At 35.8% G+C, this 19,029-nt stretch overlaps 1 protein-coding gene across 6 annotated transcripts in view; it reads right to left on the reverse strand.

The window, feature by feature from the left end:
- The window catches only part of LOC131833639 (cytochrome b5 reductase 4), a 104,854-nt gene that overhangs the window by 34,050 nt on the left and 51,775 nt on the right, over positions 1-19,029 (reverse strand). For all 6 annotated transcript variants that reach the window (XM_059177167.1, XM_059177168.1, XM_059177166.1 and 3 more), the window contains 2 exons: positions 17,582-17,614; positions 15,589-15,711 (listed from right to left, as the gene is read on the reverse strand). In XM_059177167.1, the coding sequence (XP_059033150.1) occupies positions 15,589-15,711; positions 17,582-17,614 (156 nt within the window). The remainder of the gene's footprint in view (positions 1-15,588; positions 15,712-17,581; positions 17,615-19,029) is intronic.

The raw sequence follows: 19,029 nt of genomic DNA on the forward strand, positions 1-19,029 counted from the left end.
ACGAGACTTTGGAATAACAGCAGCCATTATTGCAGCTATCGCAGCATGCGCCGCCGCTGCTACTGCTGCCGCGGTAACGTTGACAACGTCAGTACAGACAGCAGCTGCACTCAACAACGTCACAGGAATGGTCGCTGAAGCATTGGCTACGCAAGAACAAATTAACGGACATTTGCATGCTGGGATCCTTTTTGTAAATCAAAGGGTTGATCTTGTACAGGAACAACTTGATATCCTAGAGTCAATTGTGTCGATAGGATGCATACATAATATGGCCGGACTTTGTATCACCCCTATAGCTCATAACAACTTATCCTTAGCAGCTAACCTCTCAAGACAGTTAGGAAATATGCTTAATGGTACCTGGAACCGTCAATTTCAAAATTTAACTAGGCAATTACGAGCTCAAATTATATCCATAAATTCTACCAAAGTAACTATTGCACCTGTTAGTGAGTGGAAAAAAATGTTACAGCAATCTGTTTCGTTCCTCAAACAGTGGGCCGGACTTGGTGCCATGGCTGTTCTCTTAATCACAGCTAACGTACTAATGTTACGTTGGGTGTGTGGCCATGTCCGTCGCAATCAACGACAATAACACCTCATGGTTCAAGCCATGATGGCTCTTGAAGCTGGTACCTCCCCTCAGATATGGCTAAGTATGCTAGATCGGTAGTCAAAGACGGGTAAGACTGATCCCACACCATAGCAACCTAAGACAGGGGCTCTTCGACCAGGGAGAGTACCCGATGACGGGTAAGCATGTGTGCTGAGGATTGGCAACCTAAGACAGGCACGATCTCAGCCATTATAAATAAATAAAAAAGGGGGAGGGTTCTTGTGCAGAATGGCTTTCTGCTAGGGCTCCAACTCCCTCATCCTCAAAATCAGCCTCCCAAGATGGGTGCTGGGCCAAAGGTCCTTCTTCCAAGAGAGCACGGAGGATGAGGGGCACCAGAAACCCTCCCCGCCAGGCTCCCTCTGCAGTGAGTCGAAGCAGTGGAAGCAGCAGGTGAAGCCACACTTCAGGTTCACCGGCGTCTCCAGGTAAGTCAGGCACACAGGTGTGTGGCCATGACCATTCAGCCCTGCTCTGGCCCCAGTTCTCCCCCTGATTGCAGTTCTCTGATAATGCATTTCTTCTCTTAATTATTCCTTCTTTTTTTAAATTTAATTAAAAATATTTAAGTAGGTCAAGATTGACTCCCGATCTTAGGAAGTGAATGCCCAACACCCAATAATGGTTTGTAGAAAACTGAAATTCACTCATAATCCTAAGAAATCATTTTGGGCATGGTTTCATCCAATTTCTCTTCTTCCCTTATCCCTTTGGATCTTAAAGACCCTGGTCACTAAATCTTTCCATCTGCCCCCATGGTAGCTCAGTATGCAGATGAATTTAGAGTGCAGCATTGCACACTGAAACCAAGGGGCATTACTGAAGTCACCTCATTCTAGTGCCAGGGCATAGCTCAGACCAAATTAAAGCTAAAGGAACGACTGTAACATTATCCTAAAACACCTAATCCAGTATTAGACTGACAATGAGATCAGTGGACACAGGCTCACCTAGAAGGACAAATGAAGGTTCAAATGATCTCCTTGTCCCTTCCTTTCTGGGACCCAGAGTGAGAACACAATCACAGACCCATATACAATATGTCTGAACATTTAAAAGTTATAAGTCAGATGAATAACTGTTAAATAAAATATGTTCTATGCTGCATCTTGAAATAGACCTTTGGGGGTTAGGTTCAAATTCAGGATTCCTGAACTCTTGAGTTCTACAAGAAGATGGCAGAGGGATGAGAGCTGTACCCCCAACTGACTGGCTACAGCCTTCTCCCAACCCCTTCTTCTCTCACCTCAGGCTCTGTCTGATACTGAGTGGAGCCTTAACACGGGTGTGGACACACTAGCCCATGTTTAAGCTCATCCTCTTGCTTTCCTCATAAACAGCCTTGGCCATTCCTTGAATGCAAGTGGATTTGGAGCCATCTGAGCAGGAATTCTGGGTTGCAGATACCTAAAGTGCAGCTGCTGAAGGAGAGGGTGAACTGAGGTGGACATATCTTGGCCTTACATACTTCTCATCCTGTGGGAAGGGGTGGGACAAGTAGCTCTCTTACAATGACAGTGAACGCATGCCCTTCTGAAAAACGCTACTGCTAGATGAAAGGTTCAACTTCTGACCTTCAACTCTAGCGTTTGCCAGAAAGGATTTGCTACCTGAAGTATGCATTTCTTTAGTTACATTTCAAACACAATGAAAGCCCCGTTACAGTCATTTACTGACACTTCTTGTTAAGTCCATAGAGTATCCTTACTATTTAACACCCAAGAGATAATTTCAACATCTTGCCTATTAGTCTGCCATAATTTTAAAGAACATCCAGGTTCTAAAAGTTTAGGAAACACTGAAGAAAGTTTTCATCTTTTAATTACGCTGCGGAGAGAGATGGTACAGACAGACAGCTGTGAAACGTATGAGAAGAAAAGACTAGGGAGGAGACACACTGACTATTTCAGGCCGCGCGGTGCCATTATTTAAATGTCAAGTCTCTGGCTTTGTAAGCATAAATAATTATATAAGATAATAAGAAACTGAAATAAATATAAGATGGTGAAACAGAAGCATTAAGACAAAAAAAATTCTGTCCCAAACACCTGACCTCTCTTAATAACACACATATGATATTACTCATGGTAATAAATATTAAGGATAACATGATTAATTTGGGCATACTCTTTTCTTCTGGTTGAAAAGAGATGGCATTTTTCCTTCTAAAGAATAGAATTTCACAAGGCTCAAGTCTAGACAGTCTTCAGTGGGAGAGAGAACACAAAAAGAACCCTGGTTACAAGTCCACACTGCCTTCCATCTGGTCTTCCACTCCTACTTGAACTTAGTACACTTTTAAAGCACCTATACACTCTACTTTCCCTACTAGAAAAAGAGGCTTAGAGAAGTTAAATAGCTTGTGCAGAGGCTGAGCTCTGCTCTCACAGAGCAGCTGGAGAAGATGCGGGAAGAGGCAAGGTGTGATTAAGAGTTTCTTGCCCCAGTTCATAGGCTTTGCTCAAAAAATATGAAAAGCCACTGTTCTAGAATAGCTTATGATTTGGTGTCTTCCTCCCTGCTCTAACCACGTCAGTTTAAGCATAAATATAGACTAAGCCTCCACCCTTTACAACCTCCTACTAACTATTTAATGTACAAATTAAGGAATCAGTTCAGCAAGTCAAAACTCACCCCAGGTATTTCTCTTTTTGAACATTTCCATTCTCTACTGTTCTCACTAACTGTACTTTTTCTTAGCACTCATTACTACTTTCCATCACCTAAATGTCATTTGCTTACCTCCTACTTTGCAATCTACCTTTATTCATTTATTCCTCCACGATCTTCTGGAACCAACGTAGGGCAACCAATTAGTGGGACTACACACTTAAAAATGCAATCCATGGAAAAGAAACAACCCCAAACACACTAACATCTATAATAGTTAAAAATGTATTTATGTACATACCTAGATATATCCACATAGGAAAAAACACAATCTATAGCCATTCAGTAAAATACACATTCCACTTAGAATCTGTCACAGTTCACATAGCAGAGACCAGGCTCATTTAGCCTTGCTAGCTATTTCTGCCAAGACAGTGATCTTGATGAGCAATGAAGTGACTGCAGGGATGATGTCCAGAACACTTAAGTATAAACTATTTCCAAGTACTGTAAAATGTTTAACATTTTGACTACTGAGAAAATAATTCAATCTTATGAAGTTATCAGACTATCTTCCTATACTGAAGATGCAACAAAGTTGGAATATTACTCTTAAAAGAATTACATAACTTCACTTATTTTTTGTTGTTTTTAAAAAATTATTGAGGCTTTTCACTAATTTTCATAAAGCTTCCACTTAATCTCTAGTAGTTTAATTTTAATATCCTCACTCAAACCCCTTTGTATATATGAATAAGAACTAGGTTTCCTGGGTGGTTCGGTCGGTTAAGCATCTGACTTTTGATTTGGCTCAGGTCATGATCTCAGGGTCATGATATTGAGCCCCACACTGGGCTCTGTGCTAGGCATGAAGTCTGCTCAAGACACTCAATCCCTCAGAAAAAAAAAAAAAAATCCACAACTTGTTGTCAAACACTAAGGATAATACATAACTGTGGACACATGTCTATTCATATTTTAGAATAAAACACAATGAAACAGAATGCTCAAATACTGAGAATTTTCATACATAATTGTTAAATTAGTATTATCAAATCGACAGGAAAGCACAGATTCCTTCTTGTTTCATATTAAGATGTTTTACTACCTCAGACTGATGGGAACTGAATCTTCCAAGGTGAGGATTTTACAGAGTTAAACTAGGAGAAAGGCAGCTCTTTCTCCAAGACTAGATTCAGTGGAGTTTTTTAGACCACACACCATTTAGGAAGATTGTCACAAAATCTGAACACCGCTATACCTAACACCTTTTGTCTCTTGTTCCGTAACTAATAATGCAGCCAACACTGTATACTCGAGTGCCTGAACCCCCTGCATTCTAAGGTTTTAAACCTCTTCCATTTTATTTTTTTAATACAGCAATATTTCTCACTCAGTTATAGCCTGCCGCATCTAGTCTGTGTTTCTTCAGATCGCACATTTGGGCCATTCTAACAGAGATGAAAAAAGACAGCAAGATGCCAAAGCACTGTATTGGTTACCAAGTTTGAGACAACTCCATGTGTGCTGGGCAGAGGAGGTAACTGAAGAGAAAGAAGCACACAGAAGTTTTTCTTTGCTACTTGCAAAACTTCTTCATTTCTCATAATTTTGAATGCTTATTTTGGGGCAGCAAAGAAACATGGATGTACAGGCAAAGAATAGGGAGAGGGATAAGGGTGGCTCTTCTGACCCCAGCAAGAAAATCTGTTCCATAGCAGCTTGCCTGCAGAATCACAGGCCCCACAAAAAGGCTCAATTAAACGACTGCTTACAGTATGTGTCCATAAGCACATTTATGAGCACAGATAGTACCTTGGTGTGTGAGTGCACACGTGTGTGTGATATCTGCAGTTAAGAAGCCATTACGACAGTATAGGTCAAACCATGTGAAACGTCAGCTTTCTAGGTTAAAAATAGTAAAATATGAACAATTTCACATAGTTCAACTTAGATTAAAAAGACTAAAGTTACAGATTCAATGCATATATTTAACACAAAGGTTTATAAGTGGCTGCTGACATCAAAATTGTGACAAAATTTTTTAATTTTTTTTAAATTAAAAAAAAATTTTTTAGAAAATTAAATTAATTTAAATTAATTTAATTAATTAAATTATGACAGACAGACTTCTTTACAATTTTGTTTCCTGATGTTCACTTACTGAGGTGTTTGTTGGCAAATCTATAAAACTAACTCTGTCTCGTGAACAAAGGCCCCACAGTAAAGGCAACTACAACTAAAATAAAATTTTAGGTTGGCTATAGAAATAGTAACCCAATTGCCTATCAGGGAATGATAAGCAAACAACTTAAAAATGGTAATCTAATTCCACTGATAGTTTATGTTATCACCTGTTACCTGTGGATTAAAGGTAAAAATGAAGTAGTTTCTCTTCTCAAATTATGTTCTTTGTTTTATTTTAAATCTTTAGTGTAAGTAAATTCTGAATTTGACATGAGAAGGTATCGCATTAAAAGTTTTAGATTTTTACATGTTTATTTTCAAAACTTCATTTAGCTAAGAAATTTTAATAAGAGGAAGGCAGGATGCTAGTATTGTAAGAGTCAATAATTTCAACATACTGAAAACCTAGGACCACATGACAGACTATGAACATTTGACATTACTGATAGCAAGTTAATCATAATAATTTGATAGAAGTATTCAGCTTTACTAGTGACTAATCGACAATTTCTGTCATGATTTAAGGAATGGAAAGAACAAAGAAGAAATTACCTTTGCTAATTCAGTCACACACATAAACGCCTCCCCTAAACTCTGAGTCATTTTCCAAAGTGGAAAACCCAATTCAATGAAAAATACCTGCATTGCTCCAATTTCAGACAAGAAACCTAAAACTTAACTGTGGGGATTCATGACTCAAGAAGAAATTTATGGCAGAGATAAAGAGTTCTTGGCAAGCCTTGGGAAATTACTGAGAAAACCTGACTGATGCCCATTCTAACAATTTCCAAATGGAGGTCACCCTTCATTCTTAGTATCATTTATTTCTTGGACTTAGCTTTTATCTGGTTTGCTATGATTTTTCAATCACTAGATAGATACTATCAGGGCAAGAGATTTCACTTTAATAATACCTCTTTTCATTACCACGGTCTTCTATCTATTTTCTTCTGATCTGCTGGATCACACTATTATTTCTCTATGTTCTTTCTCTCTTCCTAATACCACAAAATTCAGACCTCTGCTCCTATAAAAGAATTCTATTTGGCCTTTCCCCACTTGTGGCTTACATTTTTCTTTCTCTACAACTTGCAAAATGCCCTGCACAATAAGTACCTAGTTAACAATCTGAGGCTCTTCCTGGAAAACCATTCCTAGTTCTTGTTATGTGTTTGAAAGTTATTTTCACAGCATTGCTGGAAATTCACCTCGTTCAGGGAGTGGCTCCCAATGAACTCATCTATATCTGTTTGCTTGGGGTTACTTTGGAATATGCTCAGTTTGTATTACAGAACTTGCTCTGTAATACAGAATACTTTATAAGTACAGAACACTTTATAAAAAAGTATTCTTCAGTCTGTCAGTGTGTGTTCTTTCACTTGGGAAAATAATTAGCACAGTGCCTAAAACAGCTTTCTACTGACTGTGGCTATACAAATTAATACTACCTGATAAATTTCCTGAAATTAAATATCCACAAATACAACTTTATAATTTTAAAAATATTTATAATAATTTTAAATATTTAAAGATGCTAAAGTGAATACATGTAGTTAATTCCTTCTAACTCCCCTAAAATAATAACAAAGGTGTGTGTGTGTGTGTGTGTGTGTGTGTGTGTGTGTGTGTGTGTGTTTGGTTATTTTTTAAGGCATAAGCCTGCAAGGACATAAAGAATGGAAATAAGAAAAAGCAGCAAAACTCTAAGAGCTGACAAGGCAAAGAAATGACTGGTAACTGACTCAGCAGATTCAATAATGCTGATCTTAAATTAGAAGTAAAAAAAGTGAAGATTTGACTCACTTGTAACAAAAAATCCCTGAAGGCTCAGAAATTGGCAGGACCAATTATATCTGAAATCAGAGTGACGCTGGAGCTGAAACCACTTTTTGGGTGAAAGTGCATTTAAGAAATCTAGATTGCTCCCACCTCCACCTTTGCTCAAGTCTTCCCCTATTTAGCATAGCCACATGACTAAACTTCTCCTATTCTGGGAAAATATTAGAAGTGTATTCTCGAGAGTGGGTAAAACAAAGGGTCTCTGGGTTTGATATATGTTATAGGCTGAATTGTGTCCCCCTCAATTTTCCTATCTGGCAAATATAACCCCCGTACCTCACAATGAGACTACTTGGAGACAGGTTCTTTTGAAATGTGAATTAAGTGAAAATGAGGTCATTAGAGGTGGTGATCCCTAATCCAGTGTGATTCATATCCTTGTAAAAAGAGGCAATGGGGGAACAGACACAACAGAGGGAAGATCATGTGAAGATGGCCACCTACAAGCCAAGGACAGAAGCGTCAGAAAGAACAGACTCTGCCAACACCTTGATCTTGGACTTCTGGCCTCTGGACTGAGGAAATAAATTTTTGTTATCAGGCCACTCAGTCTGGTACTTTGTTATGGCAGTATTACCAACTAATACAGTATGCTAGACAACAAACAAAAAAAAATTAAGTTTACAGATACCTAGCCTTCTTTCCCCATAAGACTTCTGAAATTCTAGGTGCAAAGTAGGAGACTGTCCATTCTCAAGTCTCTGACAAAACAGTCATTGAACTTGGGAACAAGAAAACAATCCACCCATACAGTTAATATAACTGTCAATAAGTCATACCAACATTCACAATGCTTCTGCGCACCTTTTGGTTAGAGTGACACCCCCAGAAATATGATCAGTTAATCAAGGATCAGCGACCTTCAAAGAAAGCATCTAACATGAAAGATAGACTAAAACAAACAAATGAACTTTGGGGCAAAGGTTACATGGGAAGAGGGAAACTCAAAAGCTCTATCAGTAATTATTAAAAATATAAGAGAGGCTATTAAGAATAGGATACTAGGGGCACCTGGGTGGTTCAGCTGGTTAAGGGTCTAACACTTGATTTCACCTCAGGTCATGATCTCGGGGTTCTAAGATGGGAGACCTGTGTCGGGCTTCGTGCTGGGCATGGTGCCTGCTTGAGATTCTTTCTCTCCCTCTGCCCCTGCCTACACCTCTCCTTCTCTCTTAAGGAGAAAAAAAAAAAAAAAGGATGCTAAAACAAAAGAACAGAAATCAAGAGTTCTTAGAAGTTAAAAATAGGGGAGTAGAAATGAGTAACTCAGTAGAAGAGCTGAAAGATACAGCTAAAGAAATCACTCAAAAAATAGAACAAAAGGGCAAAATTGAAAATAAGACACCAAAAAATGAGCTATTTATAAGTTTAAAAGGTTTAAAGTAAGAATACTTCCACACAGGAAAAACAGACTATGAAGAGAAGGAAAATCAGTATTTCTCAGAACTGAAGGTCCTAAGTTTCCATAATGAAAACACAGCACAAAGGAGAAAGAGCCAGCATGAGAAACGAAAACAGACCCACATTAAGGCATATCAAATTGTGAAATTTCAAAATTCTTGGAACAAGTTCTCAAACCCTGCCAATTTTCGAAAAGAAAATATAGTGCCCATTTACTATACGAAAATTCATCAGGTAGAACACTTAAAATATTAATCTCCATCTATAAATGTTATACTAACATTAAAAACCTAAAAAAAAAAAGTAAAAAGGGAAATGAATGAAGAAGGAAATGAATTACATCCTTTAGGAATAAAGTGAGACAATGGTTTAGATAAGCAGAAAGACAATAAACATATCTTCCTTAATATAAAAAAATGAGATGTGTATACAAGGTATAAACTTAAACTTGGCTACACATCTTTTATAAAAAGGAACCTGAAAGAGTAAATGGTTGAACAATAGTCTAAGCACAAGTTGGCTTCCCCATTTAGGTATCACTATCTAATAACTTTGTAATGCCTAAATATTAGGTAGTAGAGACTAAAATTTAATCTCTATTAAAAAAAGAGTTTTCCAAACAAGTGAAAGCTAAAGGAGTTCATCACCACTAAACTAGGCTTATAAGAAATGTTAGAGGTACTTCATTAAGCTGAAAAGAAAGAGCACTAATTAGTAACAAGAAAATATATGAAAGTATAATTTCATTGATAAAGGTAAATATATAGTAAAGGTGGTGGATTAATCACTTATAAAGCTAGTATGAAGGTTAATGACAAATGTGATAAGAACAACTAATTGTAATAATTACTTAAAGTTTACATAAGAAAAGGTTCTTATTAAATGTAACATCAAAAACATAAAATGTGGGTGTGGGGAAAGAGTAAAAATGTAGAGCTATTGAATGCATTCAAACTTAAGTTGCTATCAACCTAAAGCAGACCATTACAAATACAGATTTTTATATGTATGCCTCATGCTAATCATAAAGCAAAAACCCACAGTGCATATATGAAAGGTAACAAAAAAAATCTGAAGTGTAACACTAAAGAAAGTCATCAACTCTTAAAGGAAGAGAGCAAGAGAAGAAGAACGGAACAGAAAACTACAAAACAGCCAGAAAACAATTAAAAAGATGGCAAAAAGTATATACCTATCAATAATTACCTTAAATGTAAATGGACTAAGTCTACTAGTCAAAAGACATAGAATGGCTGAATGAATTAAAAAACAGGATCCATCTATATACTGTCTAGAAGAGGCTCACTTCAAATGTAAGGAGACACACAAATGGAAAGCAAAGGGATGAAAAAAGATGTTTCATGAGAATGGAAACCCAAAGAAAGCTGAGGTGGCTATATCATATTACACAAAATAGATTTTAAAACAAGGACTATAATCAGAGACAAGAAGGAATTATTATATAATGATAAAGGGGTCAATCCAACAAGAGGAAATAACATTTGTAAACACCTATGTATCTAACAGAAGTTACAGTACCTGAATATATCAACCAAATATTAATAGACCGAATGGGAGAAACTGACAATACAATACAATAAAGTAAGGGACTTTCCTATACCAGATAGGAAATCAATAAGGAAACATTGGCCTTAAATGACACATTAGACCATACTGACTTGATAGATAAACAGAATATTCTAACCAAAAGTAAGTAACAGAATACACATTCTTCTCAAGTACACATGGAACATTCTCCAGGATAGATCAAATGTTAGGTCATAAAATAAGTTTAATATATTTAAGAAGATTAAAATCATATCAAACATCTTTTCCTGCTATAATGGTGTGAAACTAGAAATCAATTACAAGAAAAGTGAAAAATTCACAAATGGGTGGAGATTAAACAGTGCACTGAACAACCAATGGATCAACAGAGAAACCAAAAAAACTTTGAGACAAATGAGAAGGAAATACAACATATCAAAATTTATGGGATGCAGCAAAAGCAGTTCTAAGAGGAAGTTCACAGTGCTAAACCCTACCTCAATAAACAAAAAAAATCTCAAATAAACAAACTAGCTTCACATTTCAAGTAACCAGAAAAAGAACAAATGAAGCACTAAATTAGTAGAAGGAAGAAAATATTAAAGATCAGAGTGGAAATAAATGAAACACAGACTAAAAAGACTAAGAGCTGGTACCCCAATTAGGTAAATATAATTGACTAACCTTTAGCTAGACTCACCAAGAAAAAAAAATAGGGCCCAAACAAACAAAATCAGAAACAAAAGAAAAGATGTTATAAATGGTACCACAAAAATATAAAGGATCTTGAAAGAGTTCTATGAACAATTATACACCAACAAATTAAACAACCTAGAGGAAGTAAATAAATTCCTAGAAACATACAATCTTTCACGCCCAAATCATGGAAAAATAGAAAATCTCAATGAACCAATTACTAGAAAGAATTGAAATTAGTGAGTAAAAACCTCACAACAAACAAAAGTCCAGAACCAGATTTCTTCGCTAGTGAATTCTACCAAACAAAGTAAAGTTATAGGCTAATACTTTGACTAACATAAATGTAAAAATCTTCAACAAAATATCAACAAACTGGACTCAACAATACATTAAAGGGATCATACACAATAATCAAGAAAGATTTATACTAGGGACACAAGAATGGTTCCACATCCACAAATAAATGAATGTGAATTAATTAATAGAAATCATATAATCATCTCAATAGATGCCAAAAAAGCATTTGACAAAACTCAACACCTATTTATGATGGAAACTTTTAACAAAGTGGGTAGAGAGGGAACACACCTCAATGTAATAAAGATCATAAATGACAAGTCCACAGCTAACATCATCCTCAATGGTAAAAAGCTGATGAGGAACAAGACAAGGATGCCCCTCTCACCACTTTCATTCAACATAATACTGAAAGTCCCAGTCACAATAAGTAGGCAAGAGAAAGAAATAAAAAGCATCAAATTAGAAAGGAAGAAATAAAACTATCAGTATATTTGCAGATGACATAAAATTACATAGAAAAAACCCCTGAAGACTCCACCAAAAAGCTGTTAGAAATAATAAATCAGGGGCGCCTGTGTTGCTCAGTGGGTTAAAGTCTCTACCTTCGGCTCAGGTCATGACCTCAGGGTCCTGGGATCGAGGACCGCATCGAGCTCTCTGCTCAGTGGGAAGCCTGCTTTCCTCTCTCTCTCTGCCTGCCTCTCTGCCTACTTGTGATCTATCAAATAAATAAATAAAATCTTTAAAAAAAAAAGAAATAATAAATGAAGTAGCAGGATACAAAATGCAATCAAAAATCTGCATTTCTTTTTTTTTTTTTTTTAAGATTTTATTTATTTATTTGACAGGATCACAAGCAGGCAGAGACAGGCAGAAAGAGAGAGAGAGAGAGAGAGAGAGGAGGAAGCAGGCTCCCTGCAGAGCAGAGAGCCTGATGTGGGGCTCGATCCCAGGACCCTGAGATCATGACCTGAGCCAAACGCAGAGGCTTAACCCACTGAGCCACCCAGGCGCCCTCCAAAATTTGCATTTCTAAAAACTAATAATGAACTATTGGAAAGAAAAATTGAGAAAACAATCTCATTTACAATTATATCAAAAAGGAATAAATCTAACCAAGGAGGTGAAAAGCCTGCACTCTGAAAACTGTAAGGTATAGATGGAAAAAATTGACGATGACATAAATAAATGGAAAGAAATACTATGCTTATGAATTGTAGGAATCCATGAATTTTGTTTTAAAGAAATGTCACACTACACAAAAGAATCTATAGATTCAGTGTAATCACTACCAAAATACCAATAGCATGTTTCACAGAACTAGAACAATTAATTCTAAAATCTGTATGGAATCACAAAATCCTCAAGTAGCCAAAGCAATCCTGAGAGAGAACAAAGCTGGAGGTACCACACTCCATTTTCAAACTATACCACAAAGCTATAGTAAGCAAAACAGGATAGTAGCCATAAAAACAGACATATAGATCAATAGAACAGAATAAAGAGCCCAGAAATAAACCCATATTAATATATATATATGTATAGATGTATCAGTATGCATATACAATATAGGTGTATATATCTATATATAGATATCTCAACTGATTTGATAGATATATCAATTAACTTATGACAAAAGAGGTAAAAATATATATAATGGGGAAAGGACAGTCCCTTCAAATAAATGGTGCTAGGAAAATAGGATACTACAGGCAAAATAATAAAAATAGCCTATTATCTTATACCATACACAAAAATTAAAGTAGATTAAAGACATGAATATAAAGACCTGAAACCACTCACTCCTAGAAGAAAACAGATGGTAAGCTCCTTGACATTGATCCTAGCAATGATTTTTTGGACCTGACATCAAAATCAAAGGCAACAAAAGCAAAAATAAAGTAGGACACTACATCAAACTACAAAAGCTTCTACGTGGAAAAGAAAACCATCAACAATATTTTCAACAAACTCAATACCAAAAAACAAATAATCAGTCAAGAAATGGGTAGAAGACATGAACAGACATTTTTCCAAAGAAGACATACAATGACCAACAGACACAGGAAAAAATATTCAACATCAGTTGGTATCCAGGAAATACAAATCAAAACCACAATGGTTAAAATTAAAAAGTGAGATGTTGGCAAGGATGTGGAGAAAGGGGAACCCTCTTACATTATTGGTGGGAATGTGAACTGGTACAACCACTCTGGAAAACAGTATGGAGGATCCTCAAGAAGTTAAAAATAGAGCTTTGACCCAGCAATTGCACTATTGGGTACTTATCCAAAGGAGATTAGAAGGGGCACATGCACCTATTGTTTATAGCAGCAAGGTTTACAATAGCCAAAATATAGAAAGAGCCCAGATATCCATCAATAGATGAATGGATGAAGACAGTGTGTGTGTGTGTGTGTGTGTGTTTGTGTGTGTGTGTGTGTGTGTGATGGAGTATTACTCAGCCATTAAAAAGAATGAAAGCCACCCAATTGCAATGATGTGGATGGAACTACAGGACATTACGCTAAACAAGATAGTCTGAGAAAGATAAATACTATATGATTTCACTCATATGTATTATTTATTTAAGAAACTAAAGAAATGAACATAGGGAAAGGGAAGGAAAATAAAATAAGATGAAAATAGAGAGGGAGGCAAACTGTAAGAGACTCTTAACTATAGGAAACAAACTGAGGGCTGCTGGAGGGGAGGTGGGTGGGGAATGCGGTAAGTGGGCACTAAGGAGGGCACTTGATGTAATGAGCACTGGATGTTATATGCAACAATGAATCACTAAATGCTACCCCTGAAACTAGTAATACAATATATGTTAACGAAACTGAATATAATAAAAAAATTTTTAAAAAAAGAAAACCACCAAAATGAAAAGGAAACCTACTGAATGGGAGAAAATATTTGCAAATCATAAAAAGCTCATACAACTCAACAACAAAAACACAATCTGATTAAAAAATAAATTAAAAATCTAAAAACAAAATTCAAAGGACCTGAAGATATATTTTTTCCAAAGAGGATGTACAAATGGCTAACAAGTATATGAAAAGGTGCTCAACATCGCTAAACCACCAGGGAAATGTAAATCGAAACCACAATGAGCTATCACCCCACACCTGTGAGAATGGCTATTATCAAAAGGACAAGAAATCACACATGTTGGCAAAGATGCGGGGAAAAGGGTATCGTTATGCACTGCTGGAGGGAATGTAAATTGGTGCAGCCTCTATGGGAAACAGCATGGGGGTTTCTCAGAAAATCAAAAATAGAAGTACAATATGATTCAGTATTCCACTTCTGGGTTTTTATCTGAAGAAAATGAAGACACTAATTTGGAAATGTATGTGTACCACCATCTTCATTGCCACATTATTTACAGTGGTAATATGGAAGCAACCTAAGCATCCACTGATAAATGAATGGGTAAAGATATGGAATGTATGTATCTATAGAGAGATATGATGGTATACTATTTAGCTATTTTAAAAAAGAATAGGGGCGCCTGGGTGGCTCACTGGGTTAAAGCCTCTGCCTTCGGCTTGGGTCATGGTCCCGGAGTCCTGGGATCGAGCCCTGCGTCGGGCTCTCTGCTCAGCGGGGAGACTGCTTCCTCCTCTCTCTCTCTGCCTGCCTCTCTGCCTACTTCTAATCTCTGCCTGTCAAATAAATAAATAAAATCTTTAAAAAATAATAATAAAATAAAAAAGAATAAAGGCCTGCCACTTGTGACATGGATGGATCTTGAGGATACTATGCTAAGTGAAACAAGTCAGACATAGACAAATACTGTATGATCTCACTTACATATGGAACTGAAAAACAAAACAAAACAAAACAAACAAACCCAAACTCATAGATACAGAAAATAGACTGGTGGTTGTCAGAGGTGGAGGTGGTGGGGTGGGCAAAATACGTGAAGAGGGTTAAAAGGTACAAACTTCCAAATATAAAATAAACAAATCATGGCAATATAACATACTGCATTAGTGATTACAGTTAATAATACAGTAATGAATATTTGAAAGTTGCTAAGAAAGTAGATCTTAAAAGAGCTCATTACAAGAAAAAAAAAGTTTTTGTGACTGTACAGTGACAGATGTTAACTAGACTTACTGTGATGATCATTTCACCAAGTCTATAAATATCAAATCACTATGTTATATACCAGAAACTAGTATAATATTATATGTCAATCATATCTCAATTTGAAAAAAGGAGGAAAACTGATACCACGTCCTTTTATAACTTCTTACAGGGAGATACAAGGGCCCTTCAGCTCCTCCCAAAATAGCCTTCCAAACTCTGGTACAATTGCACTACTGACACAATTTCATCAATACAGGACTCAAAATAATAGCACAGCATACCTGTATCTTTCCTTGGAATAAGTGAATTATGATTCTCAAGGGAGTGACCAAGACGTTTCCAAGAAGTAGTCTCTTTTTTCTTTAGGACAATCTCTATTTTTCCCACATTCTCAACAACTCGCACTAAAAAGAAGATAAATTTCATTTGTATTCACTGAAACTAAATATAACACATTACTTTAAAATCAGTCTTCCTCAAACAATACAAATGTTCTGATCTGATATGAATAACAGGGATCATTAGTAAGATAAGACTTCATATACATATTTGTCAAAACTGTTTATCCCTTAAATGATATTAAATTTAACTTATTTTATTATATGAATCAAATTAACTTTTTTCAAACTAATTTATCAAGATCCAAACTAATAGGTACTGCTAGTTTTCACAGAAGCCCAAATATGTCCATGGCAAGTACTTAACACATAGCTTCAGAAGCGAAAAAAAAAGGAGTGGGCTGACATATACAAATTAATCACTGAGTGGACCTATAAAAGCAAATTTAATTTATACTCTTCCATTTCTTAATTGGGATCTGAGAAGTTCTTATGAGTAAATTCAGTAGATCAATTCTGAACTGAATAAACAAAAGAAAAAGCTTCATGAATAATTATGAGGTACATATGAATCTTAAAGAATTAAAGGTCTTTTAGGGTATCTTTTAATTTTTGACTGAGTTCAGAATATATGGATATAATATAATAATAAAATACAGACTTTTATATACTGGTTAAATTTTATGAATTGAACATGCTTTTAAGGCCCTAAAGTGTATTTCAGTCTGTCTTCAGACTGACTGAAAACAGAAAACAATCTGTTCTTCCTCAAGGTAAACACATAATTCAACAGCAACTTAATAATACTTTTTAAGACAGATCAGTCAAATACATTCATTTCAATGAGCACTGATTTGAAGCTTAACAAATACAGAAACATGATCCTGTCTTTATACAATTTACAGAGCTTGCTACCACATATAGGAAAGAGAAAGCACAGAACCAGTATAAGGTATTCTGACAGTACTTTGAAACAAGAAATTACATATATACACACAGATATATATATATATTTAAGTATATATATTTACACATATATGTGTGTACTATCTCTATATATCTATATAGTGAAATATAAGTGAAAAATAATATAAGTGAAAAACAGAGAAGAATGGTTGGCTGGGGGGGCGGGGCGCGGTAAGGGATCGTGAGAGGATGACAAAAGGGTAAAAACTTCCAGTTGAGACATGAATAAGGTCTGAGGATCTAATGTATAACCGTGGTAACTACAGTTGATAATATTACAATTCCAATTTGCTAAGACAGTATTCAAAAAAGTAAATACGTGAGGTGAAAGATGCGTTAACTCGATTGTGGGAATCTTTTTACAATGCATACATATATCAAACCATCATGCAATTAAATATATTACAATTTCGTCAATTACATGTCACTAGAGCTAAAAACAAAAGACCAAAAGAAAAAACAATCAAGAAACCACCATTCTGTGAATCTTCTGCTGTTAAACAGCTTTGTGAAATCCACACTGTACTTTTATATTTAGCAATATTATAATTTAATATGCTCTGTCAATATTACACATTTATATCTATACACCTAAGAAAAATTTGGATGGTCTAGTATATTTCTACATATTGCATGTCAGGAGGAGGGCAGAGATAAGGAGAATGGAAAGAAGAGAAGAATTTTCTTCCAAGGAGAGAAAAAGGAAGGGTAAAAAGATGAAAGGAACAAGGAGAAAGAAAAAAAAAAAAACAAACAGAAAAAACCTGAAACCAGCAAGAGAACATATTTATAAAAAAATTAATGTATTTGTTTCTATAGAAAATGTTACATCTTTGTTTTGTAATATGAAAATACACATATGAAAAAAAAGACAAAGGCTGATTTTTCTCTTTCTCTCTCTCTCTCTTCCTGTGTAGGTATGTATATATGTTCATGTATATATACACATAATTATTTTTTGGTAGCTTACCAGAAATATCTTCCTCAACTTCATGACTTAGCCCTAGGAAAGAAAAATAGTTTTAGTTAAAATCCAACTTCAATTCATACGATCTATGAACACCATGTAAGATCATCTAAACAGTTCATATATGCACTATGTACTATTTCAAATCTCTCCAGATAAATAAAACATATTCTGACAGCCAGGAGAAAGAAACTGTATACAACCAAAATGTCCAACTATCTGAATATAAAGACATACAGTTTTCAATTTCTCTCCTTATTAAAAAGCAAATACCCAATTGCCCATAAGTGAGAAGCCACTCTAGTCCAAAGACGGTCCCAGCCTGACAAACCTACAAACCAAGAAGTGAGCAGGCAGGTAGGGACGCAGCCCCTGCAGTGTGCATGCTCTAGTGTGTTCGCAAGTAGATGTGTGTACAGGCCAGGCTTGGGTCTGGCTGTTTTTTCTTATTGTTCTCTAAGGCTGACTATGTATTCAGTTATTGAAAGAAAACTATTGAGTGTATGTTATCTTCTAGGCATTATCGATACAACAGTTAATGAAAGAGAAAAACCACTGCCTTATGGAAATTGCATTCCAGAAGGGGGAGAGAAATGAAAGAAATATTTTTATAGACACCTGCTCTAAACTTCACTATGTTAATATGGTTATCTGGAACTTACAGTTCCGCATTATTTTAGTCCTTCCGACCCAATATTGGCATCCAAATCTCATATTTTTTGACTGTGGAATTTTTTTTTCTTTTGTATTGTGCGTTACATATTGTTAGCTGTAGTGGGAACAAAATTAGCCATAAAGCCTTTGAAACATAGTAGATGGTGGTGCAGAGGTTTTACTTAAAGAAAAATCAAGCAGTGCTAACAAGTAATGTGTACTTTTCTAGACATCTGAGTATCTCTCAGTGACTCTCCCAATATATATTAGATCTTTTATTTTCTTTTAAGATTTTTTATTTATTTATGAGAGAGAGAGGGCATAGGTGGGGGGAACGGCAGCAGGAGAGTGAGAAGCCAACTCCCCTAAAGAGTGGAGAGCCAGATGCAAGGCTCGATCCCAGGACCCCGAGATCATGACCTGAGCCAAAGTCTGACACTTTATCGTTGGAGCCACCCAGGCATGCCTCCCTACATGTTAGATCTTACGCTAAGAAAAAAATAGGATGAGTTATTATTTCTACAAGAAAAGTTCAACGTTCCAGTTTGATTAATCTACTAAATGGAGAAAATAGGAAAGAAAAAAACATTTATCAACTCTGATCAAATTCAAGACAAAAGGAACATCATTAATATAGTAAAGCAGTGAACAGAATCCTCAGTCAGCTGATGTCTGGGCAATCAGTCTCTGTTTTGCAAAGTAAATGATATAAGAACACCTGCTTCACTCATAATTTTCTTGTTATCATAGTTTCTATGTGCTTCATTTCTACCTTCTAACTAGAATAACATCACCTT

Source organism: Mustela lutreola, chromosome 6, assembly GCF_030435805.1.
Source record: "Mustela lutreola isolate mMusLut2 chromosome 6, mMusLut2.pri, whole genome shotgun sequence".
Taxonomy (NCBI): Eukaryota; Metazoa; Chordata; class Mammalia; order Carnivora; family Mustelidae; genus Mustela; species Mustela lutreola.